A 17212-nucleotide genomic window follows, 5' to 3' on the forward strand; every position below is an offset into this window, starting at 1 on the left:
CTGCTCGGAATAAATCGTGACAGGAACCCCTGCAAACCTCTCCAGACTCTCTTGGCAAATCCACACTCTGTGAAGAGGTGGGCCACAACTTTTTAAATTTTTTTTATTTTTTATATCAAAAAATACTTTATTCAAGTAATAAATATTTACAAAACATCTTCTTTTTTAACAAAACCCATCCGACATTTCCGGAAGTTACACATTCGATACAGTCATTCACTTCCAAATTTACAGACATTTACACAGTATCTCTTATTTGGAGGGGCGTCTCCACCACACCCTGCCCCCCCCCCCCCCCCCTGCAGCGGGCCAGTCGGCAACATTCCTTGACAGACAAATGAAGCAACCCATGCCTGCATGCAGCAGAATCTAGACAACATCTAGGCAGGGGCTGATAAATGGCAAGTAACATTTAAGCCAAGCGAGTGCTAGCTAATTAATGAACATCTTCAATAGATCCGTCCAATCAACTAGTCTTGACAGTTACCATTTAATGGCATCCTCATCACCAAATCGCCAACCTTCAACATTCTTGTGGTTCATCAGGTCATAAGTAATAGGAGCAGAATTAGGCCATTCAGCCCATCAAGTCTACTCTGCCATTCAATAATGGCTGATCTAACTTTCCCTCTCAACCCCATTCCTCTGCCTTCTCCCCATAACCCCTGACACCTATACTAATCAATAATCTATCAATCTCTGCCTTAAAAATATCCATAGACGGCCTCCACAGCTTTCTGTGGCAATGAATTCCACAGTTTCACCACCCTCTAACTAAAGAAATTCCTCCTGATCTTTCTAAAGGTATGTCCTTTTACTCTGAGGCTATGACCTCTGGTCCTAAACTCTCCCACTAGTGTAAACATTCTCTCCACATCCACACACCCCAGGCCTTTCACTATTCGGTAAGTTTCAATGAGGTCCCCCCTCATCCTCCTAATCTCCAGCAGGCCCAGTGCCGTCAAATGCTCATTATACGTTAACACAATCATAGAAACATAGAAAATAGGTGCAGGAGTAGGCCATTCGGCCCTTCGAGCCTGCACCACCATTCAATATGATCATGGCTGATCATCCAGCTCAGTAACCTGTACCTGCCTTCTCTCCATACCCCCTGATCCCTTTAGCCACAAGGGCCACATCTAACTCCCTCTTAAATATAGCCAATGAACTGGCCTCAACTACCTTCTGTGGCAGAGAATTCCACAGACTCACCACTCTCTGTGTGAAGAAATGTTTTCTCATCTCGGTCCTAAAAGACTTCCCCCTTATCCTTAAGCTGTGACCCCTGGTTCTGGACTTCCCCAACATCGGGAACAATCTTCCCGCATCTAGCCTCTCCAACCCCTTAAGAATTTTATATGTTTCTATAAGATCCCCCCTCAGTCTTCTAAATTCCAGCGAGTATAAGCCTAGCCTATCCAGTCTTTCTTCATATGAAAGTCCTGCCATCCCAGGGATCAATCTGGTGAACCTTCTCTGTACTCCCTCTAAGGCTAGAATGTTTAGGAGACCAAAACTGTACACAACACTCCAGATGCGGTCTCACCAAGGCCCTGTACAACTGCAGCAGAACCCCCCTGCTCCTATACTCAAATCCTCTTGCTATGAATGCTAACATACCATTCGCTTTCTTCACTGCCTACTGCACCTGCACGCTTGCTTTCAATGACTGGTGCACCATGACACCCAGGTCACGTTGCTTCTCCCCTTTTCCTAATTGGCCACCATTCAGGTAATATTCTGCTTTCCTGTTCTTGCCGCCAAAGTGGATAACCTCACATTCTTGGGATCATCACTGATCAGAAACTTAACTAATTCAGCAACATAAATAACATGACTAAAAGAGTACGTCAAGAACTAGATGAGAAACTAAAACCCCCAACATCTTTCCAAAGCAAAAGTCAACAATGTGATAGAATGCTCTCCCCCTGACTCTCCTCCTGGCGAGTGCTTACAGTAAATAATATGCTCAGAAAGCTCTGCACCATTTAGAACAAAGCATCCATTTACTGCTGAATTCACAACCTAATGGTACCCCATCTATCAGCCAAATAATTTCCTCCGCTATTTGCACAGTGATTACGATGAGTAACATTTACAAAATACACAGTATTTGCTCATCCAAGCTTCTCATACAGCACCTCTCAAACTTGTAACCTCTGCCACCTTAAAGGACAAGCGCACCAGGTGCATCAGAAGAACACCACTTGTAGGTTTGCTTCTAGTTGCACCTCTGGCTATGGGGCCTGTCCCACTTAAGGTGACTGCCGGCGACTAGGCTGTCGCCGAACGTTCGCCGGGGTGTCGCGGGCATGATCGTGAGGAGTCTTCAATGAATATCGTAGCGGATCTCGGCGTGTCACGGAAAAAAATTCCAGATGGGAATTTCTCGGCGACAGCTGGCTTGTCGCCAGGTATCGTAGCTTATTGTGGGCGCTGTCGCATGCTGTTCCCAGGTTTGCTAGGTTGTCGCAGATGCATTTAGAAGCACGTAATATTACATTAAGAAAAGGCATTTGAAGATACCAGAAGATAGTTTTGTTTAACCAATTTATTTACCGTCTGGACATTTGACAGGTAGATTGGAGGCGACAGTTTGACGGTCAGGTAAGCGTGGGAATTTTGCGATGTTTATGGTCATCAGCGATTACTTTTAAAGTAGGCTCTCAACCGGGTAGCCTGGTGGAATTAAGTGCCTTCCTCACCAAATGTTACATGGTCAACTATTCGGCGCTGTGTTGAGTCCATCCCCATGTTTTTTTGTTGTTGTAATGTTTAAATCACATCGCTGACCGTTTACCTCTCCCTATGTCCGAACTCCCTCCATGAAAAGGTTGAAATCAACCTACCGCTTGTCCGACCGTAGAGAAAATTCAGCATGGCCTTCGAGTTTTAGTAACTTCATAAAATCTTCCTATTCGGCCGCAGTTATGAAGCAGCATTTCCCAGCAAAGCCAGCACAGAATCACCCCTGCATAAATTTCAGAATCACACAGATCTTTTCAGTGAAGGATTTTATGCAAGCAACAACAAAACTAAAGCGATCTCTGGCAGAAAGAAAATATTTTTCAATGTATAAGAAATACTTTGAAAAGAACGGAATGAAAGGGGCCCTCTTTATCGATAGGAGATACGATCCGGGAAAAAAAAATCGCATCTCTGGCAAGGTAAGAGATTGAAAAAAAGTTTACCCTGACCCCACCCCACCTCCCCCCACATAAAACAAACCAGAGAACATTAACACAAACTTTTTAAGACACACAAAAAAGACGAAAATAGAGACAGACCATTGGCGTGGCTGCCATCGATGACGGCACCACCTGGTGGAATGGTGAATGGAGTTTAATTCAGATAGGTGTGAGGTGTTGCACAGTGAATGGTAGAATCTTGGATGGTGGTCTAAGGTCGAGGGCTCTAGGAGTACGAGTACTTGTTTCCCTTAAAATGGCATTGCAAGTAGATAGGCATGCTGGCCATCAGAGAACTGGGTACAGAAATTGGGATGTTACAGTATGTTACAGTTGCACAAGATGTTATTGAAGCACATTTGGTGTATTTTGTTCAGCTTTGGTCATCCTGCTCTAGGAAAGATGCCATTAAGCTGCTAAGAGTGCAGATAAAATTTCTGCAGAGGAGGTAGTTGAGGTAGGTGCATAACACCATTTAAAAGATATTTGTACAGGTACATGGATAGGAAAGGCTTAGAGGGACATGAGCCATGCACTGGCAATTGGGACTAGATTGAATGAGGCATCTTCGTCGGCATGGACGAGTTGGACTGAAAAGCTCAGTTTGATTGTATGACTATCACTCAATCGTGAAAGTAAATGACTAGCAAAAAATAATGATATTTAGTCAGTCACCTTTCATTGTCCGTCATATCCAGATAATTGGTATGGATAATCAAAGGCTATCACTTCAAAGGCAAAATATGGTAACTATATTTAGGCATTTTGTGTTATGCTGAATAAATTTTGGTAGAAAAAAGTTTTAAAAATACCAGCTTGTTTGATATCCTGCTGCAAAATGTAAATTTCCTGATCTTGAACAAATGCTGAAAATGCAGTAAATGAAGAAGCCATATCAACGCAACTTCAACAGTGAATCTTTAAAAATTATATTAAAGTCCAAGCTGCTGATTTAACAAGATCATTGTTGCTATGATGGCATTGAGCAGTTACAAAAAAAGTACTATATGTTCAGGATTAGAAGAGAAAACAAGCACCAGGGCTGAATCTTAGGCTCACAACTGAGAGAAAAAATGTCTGCATCATCTAGATAAGCAGGTCTCCAGTGTTTTTATTGTGATTTCAGCTATCCTCAACATGCAGTCTGTCCTACTAAGAAATTAAATAAATCGTGTGAGAGTTTGTCATTTAGCAAACCCAGAGCGTCAAACCTCATTAGTCAAAGGTGGAAAACAATTCTGTTGATCGTGAATGGTCATTTGTTCTTCACAACACTTGTCAGGCACGCAGCTATAAGTAAAAGCAAACCTCTGCAGGTCACAAATCATTACACTGGATAAGAAAGCACATCTGTCGATGTTTATCTGTCGATGAAGTACCTTCAATAATCCATCATTAAGAATTAGTGATTAATCTCATAGTTGATTCCCTACCAAAGAATGATTGTACTACACTAGAATTTCAAATTCAATTTCAGGGTTAGATCTGGGGTCCAAAAGTTGCACCTAAACGTATTCAAAGGCTACTACAATGGTATAAAGATAGAAGATAGACACAAAAAGCTGGAGTAACTCAGCAGGACAGGCAGCATCTCTGGAGCGAAGGAATGGGAAATGTTTTGGGTTGAGACCCTTCTTCAGAGATGACCAAAGCGGACTTTGAGAATAAATTAAAGGTAAGATCCTATATCTGAAGAGATCTATTCATAAATTGTATAAAGAAATATTTCACAAATATCACCAAATAAATATTTTGGAGAGAAAGAAAGATCCTTAATAAGGAAATTAAAGATGGCATCAAAGTTTAAAAAAACGTATACATGCGATACGGCCATTCACGTAATGGAAATGTACCTCTACAGAATTCACAAATCTCTATCCAAAAGTGTAAAATACAGAATAACATTTTCTCTCAAGGAATTTACATGAAAATAAGTAAATAAATAAACCCAAATAGTTCTTTTTTAACTTGAGTGTCTTGATGCACGTAAAATTGGCATGGCTTTGTGTTGTGAAATATAACGAAAGGCAAGTTTTTCTAGTAATGCAAAGCCCCATCCACCCCCCTTCCCGAGATAACACATGTACAGGGGTGCCGAGATTAGCAGTAGATTAGAGGAATGGGACATTTTTAGAAACCACCAAAGGATGACTAAAGAAAAGTTGACTATAAAATAATACAATAATAAACAGTAAGAGCTTCTTTATGTAATTTTTAAAAATGTAGTGCAGTTAAAATAAATGTTTGTTTATCACTTAGAGCATGAAACTGCATAATTGATAATGGGAAATTTAAAACTGATTCTAAATAACTACTTTGGATGAACCTCACAGTAGAAGACTGAAAGCATTCCAAACATATTAGTTTATAAATATGTTATATGGATGGAGGTACTTAAAACAATTTTGATAACAGTAAATACAATTCAAACTAATGGAGCTAAAGGAAGATATGTCCCCTGATTCTGATGGCCTCTATCCTAGCCTCTTAAAGGATGTGGCTGCAGAAATAACAATTCATGGGTTATATTCCAAACTAAAATTCCTTGGATTTTGTAGCAGACCCACAGAATTGAATAACTAATTGTATTGCCAGAATTCAGCAGAGGAGACAGAAAGTAACAATTAACAGGCCAGTTAGCCTCATATCAGTCATTGGGAAAATTCTAGAATCCATTATAAAGGAGGTAATAGCAATTTTAAAATAAAATCATAAGACAATTATGCAGAGCTGCTCTCCTGCTTTTCTGGCATGTTCTGATACAGACTCACCGCCTATCACTTGCAAGGCTTCAGCCCCTTCCCACTATATTTTCCAGATTCCCTCCCCCCCTTCCCCGGTCCTATCAGTCTGAAGAAGGGTCTCGACCCGAAACGTCACCCAATTCCTTCTCCTGAGATGCTGCCTGACCTGCTGAGTTACTCCAGCGTTTTGTGATACCTAGCCCTCAGCTAATGTTAGTTTTGATCTTTCAGTTATACATTATGGTGATCATTTGCTTGTGAGATTGTCAACAACTATAGTAGATTCCCTACAATATAAGTTATCAGTTCCAAAGCATGATTGCATCTTTGCACGGTCTTGAGTATTGCAAATGATGAGGATAAATACCACAACTATATCGTTTCCAAGCTACTTGGGTTCCACACATAGCACAATTGCACTTTGTTATGCACAAACAGCAATGAACATCAAAAAAAGAAGCAAACTAGCAATCATTCCTTTGTTATTCAGTAAAATCATGGATGATCTTTTTACCTCAGTGCCTCTTTCCTGCACTAATTATATATTCCTTAATTTCAAAATCTTATTGTTCCATCTTGAATACAGTCCTCTTAGGTATGGAATTACAGTTTTGTAAAATTTTGTCAGTAGATTGATTTGTACAGAAATTGTTGCATATTTGCATCTCTCTGCCTATGTTGGAAACATCACTCTATTTTCAACAATGCCATTGTTTACAGACTTACGCAATATAAAAGCCCTGAGGTTTGCAAAGTCTAAATGATTGGCTGCAACAGAAATTAGCACCACAAAGTCAACTTTGCACCCAATGCAAAATTCAATAAGAAAGGAAAGTGGGTCACAAGATATTTCCCGTTAACTGTTATTGTCCAAAGCAATTTTCATGCTACATCTTAAAAATGACAATTTGAATTTTATGGGATAAATATATGTTTTTATTTTTTTATTTGAGTAATTAACATTAAAAAGAAACTAAATTACTGCTCTTCAAGTATGATTCCGTCCACATTTCCTGTAACAAATCTCTCAATGAATATTTTGATAAGGATATCAACCTGCTCCAATTTCAACATTTTGCTTATTTATAGAAAGGTCATTTGTTCTTGAAATGTTTATATTTCTGTACACTTTATCTTGCTGTAACCAGTCACCATTCCAGACGCAACACTGTTGTACTAAAACCTAATTTACACTCCCTTTGAAGAAGCTTGAAATTTATTAAAAAAATAATCCAAATGGTTTGTTCCAAAAGAAAATCATGGTAAAAAGCACTTTGTAGTTTTTAAAAATGAAACTACACAGAAAATTCAGCAATGTGTATACTTGTCTTTGCATGACTAATGCATACGTCTTCTGGGGATATCGTGTGAGATAGGCGATCAACATCTACGTGAGTGTAACAAAGCCAGGAAGAGCACCATGAAAGCTAATACAGAAAAATATATTAAGATTCAGATCAATGCCATGAAAGTCAGAGGATACAATGTTTGTGTAATATGACTGCCATAAAGACAAGCAGACAATTTGAAGTTTCTGTTACCACACCCATGATCACAGGATCACATGATCTGCAAAATATCATGCGAAACATACCATTCTTCAAAACACTCAGCGCACTATCAAACGTTGGAGAATCCAAAATAAACATATCTTAAAGTTTAAAAAGCTAAGCAACCTGAATTGATGCCAGCCAATGCCCTCTCATCTGTAAAGAATTAGAACCCACAATCCATGTTGAATAAGATGTCCAATTAAACTAATCTCAGCTGCTTGTACGTGATTCATATCTCTCCATTTTCTGAGTATCCATGTGCTAATCTAAAAGCTTCTTAAATACCACCTTTGTATCTGCCTCCACCACCCCCTTTGGCAGTGTATTCCAGGCACCCACCACACTGTGTAAAAAACTTGCCCTGCAAATGGCCTTTAAACTTTGCCCCACTTACCTTAAAGCTATGCCCTCAAGTTTTTTTCCACTCTGGGGAAAAGATTCTGACTATCTACCTCTTCTATGCTTCTCATAAGTTTACATTATTCCATCAGGCCTCCCTCAGCCTCTGATGCTGCAGAGAAAACAATCCAAGTTTGTCCAACCTATCCTTTTTGCTGGATACATGGAACTGCAGAAGCTGATATGCAAAAAAAAGACACAAATGCTGGAGTACTCAGCGCATCAGGCAGAATCTCTGAGAACATGAACATTTTGCTTTGGGACACTTCTTCAGACTGATTGTAAGAGGGGTAGAAAGCTGGAAGAGAGGAGGGGCAGGACAAAGCCAGGTAGGTAATAGATTGATACAGGTGAGGGGGAAGGGGTTGATAAGAAAGACGGTGGACAAAAGCCAGAGATGAAAAAACAGAAGGTGTGAGACAAAAGGATTGAAGAGTTGCGAATAGTGATGCTAGAGGAAGAAATGTAGGTGGAAAGGGAGGGGGCGGGAAGAGATAGGTATGAGTCCAAGTGAGGCAAAGGGGAGGGGGAGAGGGAGGAGGGAAAAAGGGGGTTAAGAGGGGATTAAAGGAGGGGTTCCAACTTCCCATGCCCATCCATTTCTACCTTCTGCTGAGATTGCTTCCTCCGCAACTCCTTGGTTAATTCATCTCTTTCCACCCAAACTACCCCCTCCCCAGGTACTTTCCCTTGCAACTGCAAGAGATGAAACACCTGTCCCTCCCTCGCCTCTATCCAGGGACCCCAGCATTCTTTCCAGGTGAGACAGAAGTTCACGTGCACCTCCTCTAAGTTAATCTACTACAATCAGTGTTCCCGATGCGGCTTCCTCTAAATCAACAAGACCAATCTTGGTCTGCCAAGGTGGAAAGGATCTCCTGATTGCTAATTATTTTAACTCGTATTCCCACACTGTGCTTTCTGTCCTGGGCCTCCATTGCCAGAGTGAGGCCACAGGCTAACTGGAGAGACAACACCTCAAATTCCGCTTTGGTAGCTTACAACCCAAAGGTATTGATATTGTATTCTCCAGCTTTATATAACTACTAGACCAAGTGGATCCATTGGGCCCAAACCTGTCCTGCATTGGTGCAGCACCCTCTCCTCCCCCCTCCCTCTCTCCCTTCCCTCCCCTACTCCATCCCCCTGAACCCCCCTTAACCCTCCTCCCCCCTCCCTCCCCCCCTCCATCCATCCCCTCCCTCCCCCTCCCTCCCTAGGAAATAAATTTAAACTTTAAAATGTGAATTACTTTAAAAATATAACACCGATTTCAATGAAACGTCTTCCATTAGCACCAAAGGGACGACGGTGAGTAAGGTGGACCTAAATTGTTGTGCTATCGTGTACTGTTTTGGCTGTAGTTCAGGAACAAATAAACAAACAAATAAGAGTCTTAATATATAGATATAAACTGGCGTCGTTGATTAACTAGACTCTGACATTTTACATTCATTTCCCAGACACACTTTATTTACTTGTGCACAAGGAGAATAGCACAGTCCCAATTACCATACTACTCTGAATTCCACTCGTAACGGTCAAAATTTTATGTAGATTTTGATCCTAGCAATTGTGCGGACTTTCTAATTTCTTATCATCAATAATAATACGTTCTCAAAACACTAATCACTAAATGCAATAACACTAATGCAAGTAAAACCGCATGCTATTTAATCCTTTATTTAATTTGAGTAAGGATAACTATCAAGAACCTTGAAGTGTACCTATCAGGAACATTGTGGTGTGCGTCAAGGAATGACTAAAGGTCGTTGTGCTGTACAGCTAGCCTAACATACTGTGGTTTCCACAAAACCACCCAGCCCCCCACCCTTCCCTACCACTGGCCTATAATTCCTCAGATTATTATCTACTTTTCTTAATCAAAGGTAAATCAAGTAGGGATAGGAATTACATTTCAGGGTCATAATATCAATTTAGCAAAAAAGTCACACATTTATGATTTGTCTTCCTTAATATTGAGGTGACTACATTATGCATAATAAATGGAGTGTACTAAATTGAAAGCCAGATTGATATTTCACTAGGAAAAAGTAACTGAAATGGGAAGGAGTGCCTGAATGGGAAGGTGCCACAGAAAGAGGAGTAGCTGTTGGAGGTAAATGAAAGAGGTTGGATGATGAAAATGTTTCATGGTGGATCTGACCATCAAATACTGAAATGTAATTATTGACATACAATCGTGGCTGACGACGTCAACTATTGTTTTTATTCCAGGCTGGACTCCTGTTTTTAAATATTATTCCTGGGGGAATGTTTCAATGTAGCTAAGGATTTGCCAATTCTGTGATAAGGAAATGTAAAACCAACGATTATGAAGCAGGCAAATGTCTTGTGATGGAATGCACAAGAGATTAACTAGAATAATTTCAGGGACGATTGAATCAAATTACACGAAGATGGGTTGTTCACCTCGGAGTCGATAGGAACTTGAGAAAAGATCTGGTAAAAGTTTTGTCATGAAGGCTGTTGTCGGAGTAGAGCGAACCCCCTGGCAAATGGGTCATAAACAGGTGAAATTGAACGAATTGAAATAAACCGAAGGTGACACATCGGCGTCCTCTATCATGTGCCAAGGAGATTAATGGCATTCAAAATGCAATTTTAACAAAGAGAAAGCATAAAAATGCGGTTATGAGGGGGCGGCGACTGGATTGTTCTTGCAGAGACAACAAGTATTTGATGGGCCCCGATGTATTCCTTCGGTGTTAATTAATAATGTAAGAATCTACAATCACCTGCACAGTCCATCCCTGGTTAAAACCCAACGAGAATTACAAATCGACTTGATCATTGGCGCCGAAGGTACGTGCGTCCCCGCGTCACTCACTTTACGCGCGCCTTGCACAGACACGGAGGGAGGGAGGGAGGGTGCGGAGCAATGGCTGGGACCGTGGATCAGATCGCCATCATGGGAGAGGAGCAGGAAAGGACCATCTCCAGGTCAGACAGGTACTAACAAACAGCGCGGCGGCCCATTGGGGAGGAGGCGTGGATTCATTCACAAGCGTTGCCGGAGTCCTGGAAATCCGCTGGGCTTGACAGAGGGGCCGGGGTGGATAAGGTTGTGCGTGGAGGAAGGAGCAGGCCTGGACTCAGCCGTTGCCATGGACCAGCCCGTTACCCGGGGCAGCCCGGATCAGGGTCTCGCTCTTCCCACGACAGTGAGTGTGCACGTGGCCTCGCTCGGAGAGAGCGAGCGCGTGTTGCACCTTCCGCCCGCTCTCCGTTACTGCAAAGTATTTTGAGTTGAGTAAACCTGATCACCACCAAAGGCCCTTCCTGCTACTGCTCCAGTTCTGATTCTGATTGCTAATTCTGAGTTACTCCAACATTTTGTGTCTACCTTCGATTTAAACCAGCATCTGCATTTCTTTCCTACACATTTTGTCCTGCTATTGCTGTTGTTTTTGATTGAGTTTACATTTACTTCATTCTCCTGGCCTTTTGTCAATTACACCTACCTGCCTACCTGGACAGGCCAAACAATATTTCGGTCAATCAAAAGTTAAGTTCGTCAGAATAAACGTAAAACATGATGCACATGGGTTACACGGTTTTCTTTTAAAAGCGATGATGTGCAAAATGTGATGTCAACAATAAAATATTGGAAAGTTTTTTCCAATATGAATTTGAAATGACGCCTCTTGCAGGAATTGGCCACACAACGTTGAACACCTTTCTGCACATTATTTTCGTTTTTAAGAAAACTGACTTGATAATGAATATCAATACAAACTCCATTAAATTAACAATATTATTCTCTGAATAAGAGACATGTTTAGTTTCGAGTTGCCGCATGGATCCGCCCCTTCAGCCCACTAAGTCCATTGATCACTTGTTCACACTAGTTCGATGTTATCCCACTCTCTTATCCATTCCCGACACACGAGGGACAATTTGCAGAGGCCAATTGGCCTATAAACCCACACGTCTTTGGGATGTGGGTGGAAACTAGAGCACCTGGCGGAAACCTGCGTGGTCGTAGAGAGAATGTGCAAATTCCTCACAGACAGTGCACAAAATCGGGATCGAACCCGGGTCTCGTGACAGTATGTGGCAGCAGCTCTACCAGTGTGCCGCCCATGTATTCTGACATCCCTTGAATTCTTCAAGTTGACAGATTGATTAATGCTTTACTTTGTCAGAGGACTGGAGCCTTTGAAATTTTATAACCACATTTTGGGAAAAAAGAGATGAATAATTTGGTCAATTAGCGGCTAGTCAGGCTATTGTTACCATCGCTCCGTAGTTGGTGTGGAGGAACCTTCTTCTGGAGCTGAAATCCTTCGGTTGAGAGGATTTTCACAATGTTATTGATGAGGAAATTCCAGGATTTTGACCTGGGATCAATGAAGCATCGCAAATATATTCAAAGTCAGGATGACAATGTGGCTTCAAAGTGAAGCTGCAAGGCTTTGCAGGATGTGGGTGACCTGAGATTTCACAAAGAAAGGGAAGGGTCCCGATTGCCTGCAGCACCTATCCTTCTTGGTTGTCTAGATCACAGGCTTGGAGGATGCTGTTGGAGTCTGCACACGCTTCATTGAATGGCGGAATAGACTTGATGGGCCGAATGGCCTAATTCTACTCCTGTCTCTTATGATCTATAGGCATTACAGCTTCAGAGATATCTAATAGGGTTCACTCTTGAGTAGTTAAGATGTCGCCTTGCCTGATGAGTGTACCCAGCATTTCCTGTTTTTGTTTCAAGTTTCCAGCAGCTGGAGATTTAAAAAAATACTTTGACATTACCCTTGCTATTGTAATCTGAATATCTTGGAATTGTTATGTAATTTAGTAAAGTGGCACTGAGGTAAAAGATAGGCATGATTTTTTTTAAATGATAGTTTGGTGTGAGATGTTATTTGGCTTACTGTTCCTATTTTTTGTGTTCTTATTAGAGGGGAAAATATTGGGAGTGTTTTTTTTCAAAAGAACCCACTGACTCTGATAGATGTCAGCAAAATAACATGGTATACAAAGATGGGAGCATATTCGTTCATTTCATCCCTAGTTGTGTATTGTATCAATGAACTCTCAGGCTCAAGTAGTATGTAGAGTTAAAAAAAAAAAAATGCTAACATGATGATGCAGTTAGTTAGATCAAAAAATGTAAAATATTTTGTGACTTTACATTTGGACAATTTTTAAGAAAACATCTACCTAATATAGTACATATTCTATCCTAGTGGCAGCGGAGAGGATTCCTTGGATTGTTTGTTCTCCCGACTACCGTTAACTCCATCTCTTTCTCCGCGGAAACGAACAACAAGCCAAAGCAAGTCTGAACCACCACTTCTGAGGACCAGCAAGCGCACCATCTACACTGCAGGACGACCTCCCTGGTACACTGAATCAGGAACTCCATTTAAAGAAGCCTTTGTTATTGGTGAATAACAATAGATTTTAACCTTCCCTAATGACAAGCATATAGCGAGTGATGTGTGCATATAACTTCGTAACGGTAATTTGCAATGCTACAAAATACGGGGATAGGCTATTTTACTGATTAGTTAAATCATGGCCTACCTGTATCCAACCATCCATCTTATTTTTGTATCCCTAATCCTCTTGTCAAAATCTGAAATAGATAGATTTTGTTATTTTCCATTGTCTGGGGTGGGGGAGGGAAGGAGATCAAGATTTCTGCAACCTGTGAGTGAAGAAATGCTTCCTGACATCACCTCAAATGGCCCAACCCCATTTTTTAAGATTACTTCTTTTGAGCATCCCCATTTGGGGAAAATAGATTTGTCATCACCCCAATGTACTTGAATAATTGTCCAAAACTCAGCAGGTACCTCAATCTCTTAATGTACTATGGTTAAAAAAAAATACAAATCGGTACTATGCAACATACTCTCTTTAATTGAACATTCTGCCCTCATGTCATTTGGGTGAATCTTTGCTCTGTCCCTTCCAAGAGCAATATATTTTTTTTGAAATGTAGCACCTAATAAACAATATGTAGTCTAACCAGACTTTTATTCAACTCCACCTAAAGTACTATTCCTTTGCATTTCATCAAAGTGAAGGCTGACATTGCTTTAGACTTTTAGTGGAGAGCCAGTGAGATCGCATCCTCTGTTGACCTGTTGCGACGGTAGGGAAACTGTAGTGGGTCGAGGTTCTTGTTGAGGTAGGGGTTGATATCCACCATAACCAACCTCTCAAAGCACTTCATCACCACAGACGTTAGTGCCACTGGACGATAGTCGTTGAGGCACCTCACCTTGGGCACTCTTGGGCACCGGTCTTATTGATGCCCTCTTAAAGCAGGTGGAAACCTCCGACCTCAGTAGTGAGAGACTGAAAATATCCGCAAAAACCCCAGCCAGTTGGTCTGCACAGGTTTTGAGAACTCGACCGGGTATACCATCAGGTCCAGGCGCTTTCTGATGGTTCACCCCCCTGAAGGATCTTCTGACGTCGGCCTTTGTGACTGTGACTGTAATACCATCAGTGCGTATGGGGACTTGGGAAGGCACATCAGTGTTCTCCCTATCAAAGCGTGCGTAGAACACATTGAGCTTGTCAGGGAGTAATGATTCGCTGTGTCTTGAGCTGCCTCCTGGTTTCGCCTTGTTGGAGGTGATGGCATTCAAAGCCTGTCACAGTTGCTGAACATCCACCCAAACTCCAGCTTTGAGCGGATGTCCCTTTTGGCCTTTTTGATAGCCTTGTCAAGGTCGTATCTGGACTTCTTCTGGACCTTTGTGTCACCAGACTTGAATGCCCAGGATCTGGTCCTCAGAAGAATGCGGATCTCCTGGTTCATACAAGGCTTCTGGTTAGGAAACACTCGGAAGGTTTTTGTAGGAACTCAGTCCTCCACACATTTCCTTTCGAAGTCTGTAACGACTGGAGTATTCGTTCAGGTCTGTTGACGAGTCCTTGAACATTGCCCAGTCTACTGTCTCCAAGCAGTCCTATAGTTGTTCCTCTGCCTCCCCAGACCAGCTCTGTGCAGTCCTCACCTCTGAGGGTGCGCTCTTCAGTTGTTGCCTGTATGCAGGAAGAAGCAGCACCACTGAATAGTCGGATTTCCCGAAGTGAGGGTGAGGGATAGAGTGATAGGCATCCTTGATGGTCATTTTGCAGTGGTCAAGGGTGTTTAATCCTCTGGTGCGGCAGGTGACATGTTGGTGGTAGTTTGGGAATGATTTTTTTACGTTGGCTTTGTTGAAGTCCCCGGCTATGGTGGTAAACGCCTGGGGGTTTGCTGTCTGGTGCTTGTTGACCACGGCGTGCAGCTCCTCCAATGCTAGACGGATGTCTGCCTGGGGTGGGATGTAGACTGCGGTCAGGATGATGGGGGTGAATTCTCTCGGGCGGTAGAAGGGGCGGCACTTCACCTCCAGGTGCGGAGAGCAGGAGTTAGACAGAACTGCCACGTCTGAGCACCACGAAGAGTTGACCATGAGGCAGATGCCCCCGCCTCTCCCTTTCCCAGATGCCTGCGTACGGTCCTTACGATAGATGGAGAAACCTTCAGGCAGGACGGCTGAATTTGGGGAGCTGGGAGAGACAATTCAAATACTTTTTGTATCTGCTCCTACCACTTTCCCTGCAACTCGTTTCTCATACACACCACAGTCTTTGGAAAAACCTGCCCCTCAGATCTATTTAAATTTCTCTCCTCTCACTTTAAATGTATATTCTCAAGTTTTAGACTCTACTCCAGAAAAAAAGACTTGGACTATCTACCCTATCGATGACCCTCATAATTTTATAAACCTCTAAGGTCACCTTTCAGTTCCCTTGTTCCAGTGAGAATAAACTGAACTTATCCAATCTCCCTTCACAAAAAAAACCCCTTCATTCCAGATAACATCATGGTGGATCTATTCAGGGTTCTTATGCCACCACATCCTGTTGTATGGTGACCAGAACTATACATTACAGTGGCCAATCTTTTGCACAGTTGGAACATAACATCCCAACTCTTGTACTCAATGCCTTGGCCGGTGAAAACAGGCATGCTGAATATCTTTGTCATTACCTTATCCACCTGTATCGCTATTTTCCAAGAGCTATGTACATCAACACTCCTGAGAATCCTGCCATTTATTTAGTGTTTGGTACCCCAACATGCATTACTTCACACTTGCCTGAATTAAATTCCATCTACCACACTCCATGCTACTTTCTAAATGATCTATGTCCCTCTGCATCCTTTCACAATCTTTGCTATCTATTATACCACCAATTTTTGCATCATCAACAAACTTGCTAATGAGTTCAGTTACAAGTCATTTATGATGAATAATTACAGTCCAGCACCGATCCAGGGTTACACACTTGCAGTCAGAAAAACACCCCTTGACCAGTCCCTTCTGCTTTCTAATGCCAAGCAAGGTTTGCCATGGGCCAGAACCAGTAGTACTGGTTCTACTGTATAGAACTTTGTTAAAAATCTTGCTAAAGCCCATATAAACCACATGGTGTGCAGAGAGGTATTATTAGTAGCTGAAAACACACAGATCAAAGGAAGTATTCCTGTACAAGTAAGTTGAACTTGTTTGTAACTGGTAGCGTTTAAATTTTGGCCTCAAAAATCAAGAAGTGGGTCCATACGCACTCAACACTCAGAGCTGCACTGTTTATTTTTAAGAATTTCAATGGGCTGAACCTTCATTTAGTTTGGGTGGAAAGAAATAATTATTTTTATGTACTTTGCCAGGTGTAAAAAAAGAATAATAGGAAGTCTTGGAAGAGAGTTAAATGCACGTTGCTGCCAGTATTTTGATTGATTACAAATTATGGTTCAGAATTCTAGATTATCTTTTGATAGGTTTATTGATATTATTGTCATGTATACTGAGATACAGTGAAAAATCTTGTTTTGTGTGCTATCCAGATAAAATATCCATAATCAAACAGAAACATACATAGGTATAATAGGTGGTGCAAAAGAGAAAGGAAACAGAGTCCAGAATATAGTGCAGTTACAGTTGCAAAGTGCCAAGACTGCAACAGGATAGATTGAAAGATTGGGAATACTTCCTTGGCTTATATGAGGCACGTTCAAGAGTCTTATCACAGCAGGGAAGAAGATGTTCTTGAATCTGATGGAATGGGCTTTCTAGCTTTTACAGATTCTACTTGATGGGAGAGGGGAGGATGCTCCTCAAACTGCGGAGCATCCTGGACAATACAGCTCACCCCCTCCATGACACACTGGTCAATCTGAGGAGTACCTTCAGCAACAGACTGGTTCCACCAAGATGCAGGACAGAATGCCATAGGAGATCCTTCTTCCCTGTGGTTATCAAACTGTACAACTCCTCCCCCTCCTGTC

The 17212-nt window shown here is 41.8% G+C and overlaps 1 protein-coding gene across 3 annotated transcripts in view; it reads left to right on the forward strand.

Annotated features, from left to right (window-relative positions):
* Positions 1-10765: 10765 nt before the first annotated feature.
* The window catches only part of LOC144593596 (uridine-cytidine kinase-like 1), a 55463-nt gene continuing 49016 nt past the window's right edge, over positions 10766-17212 (forward strand). For 2 of the 3 annotated variants that reach the window (XM_078399414.1, XM_078399412.1), the window contains exons 1-2: positions 10766-10860; positions 13101-13300. In XM_078399414.1, the coding sequence (XP_078255540.1) occupies positions 10790-10860; positions 13101-13300 (271 nt within the window). In that variant the 5' untranslated portion in view covers positions 10766-10789. The remainder of the gene's footprint in view (positions 10861-13100; positions 13301-17212) is intronic. The other variant, XM_078399415.1, reaches the window with a different exon arrangement.

This window comes from Rhinoraja longicauda, chromosome 5 (assembly GCF_053455715.1).
Source record: "Rhinoraja longicauda isolate Sanriku21f chromosome 5, sRhiLon1.1, whole genome shotgun sequence".
NCBI lineage: Eukaryota > Metazoa > Chordata > Chondrichthyes > Rajiformes > Arhynchobatidae > Rhinoraja > Rhinoraja longicauda.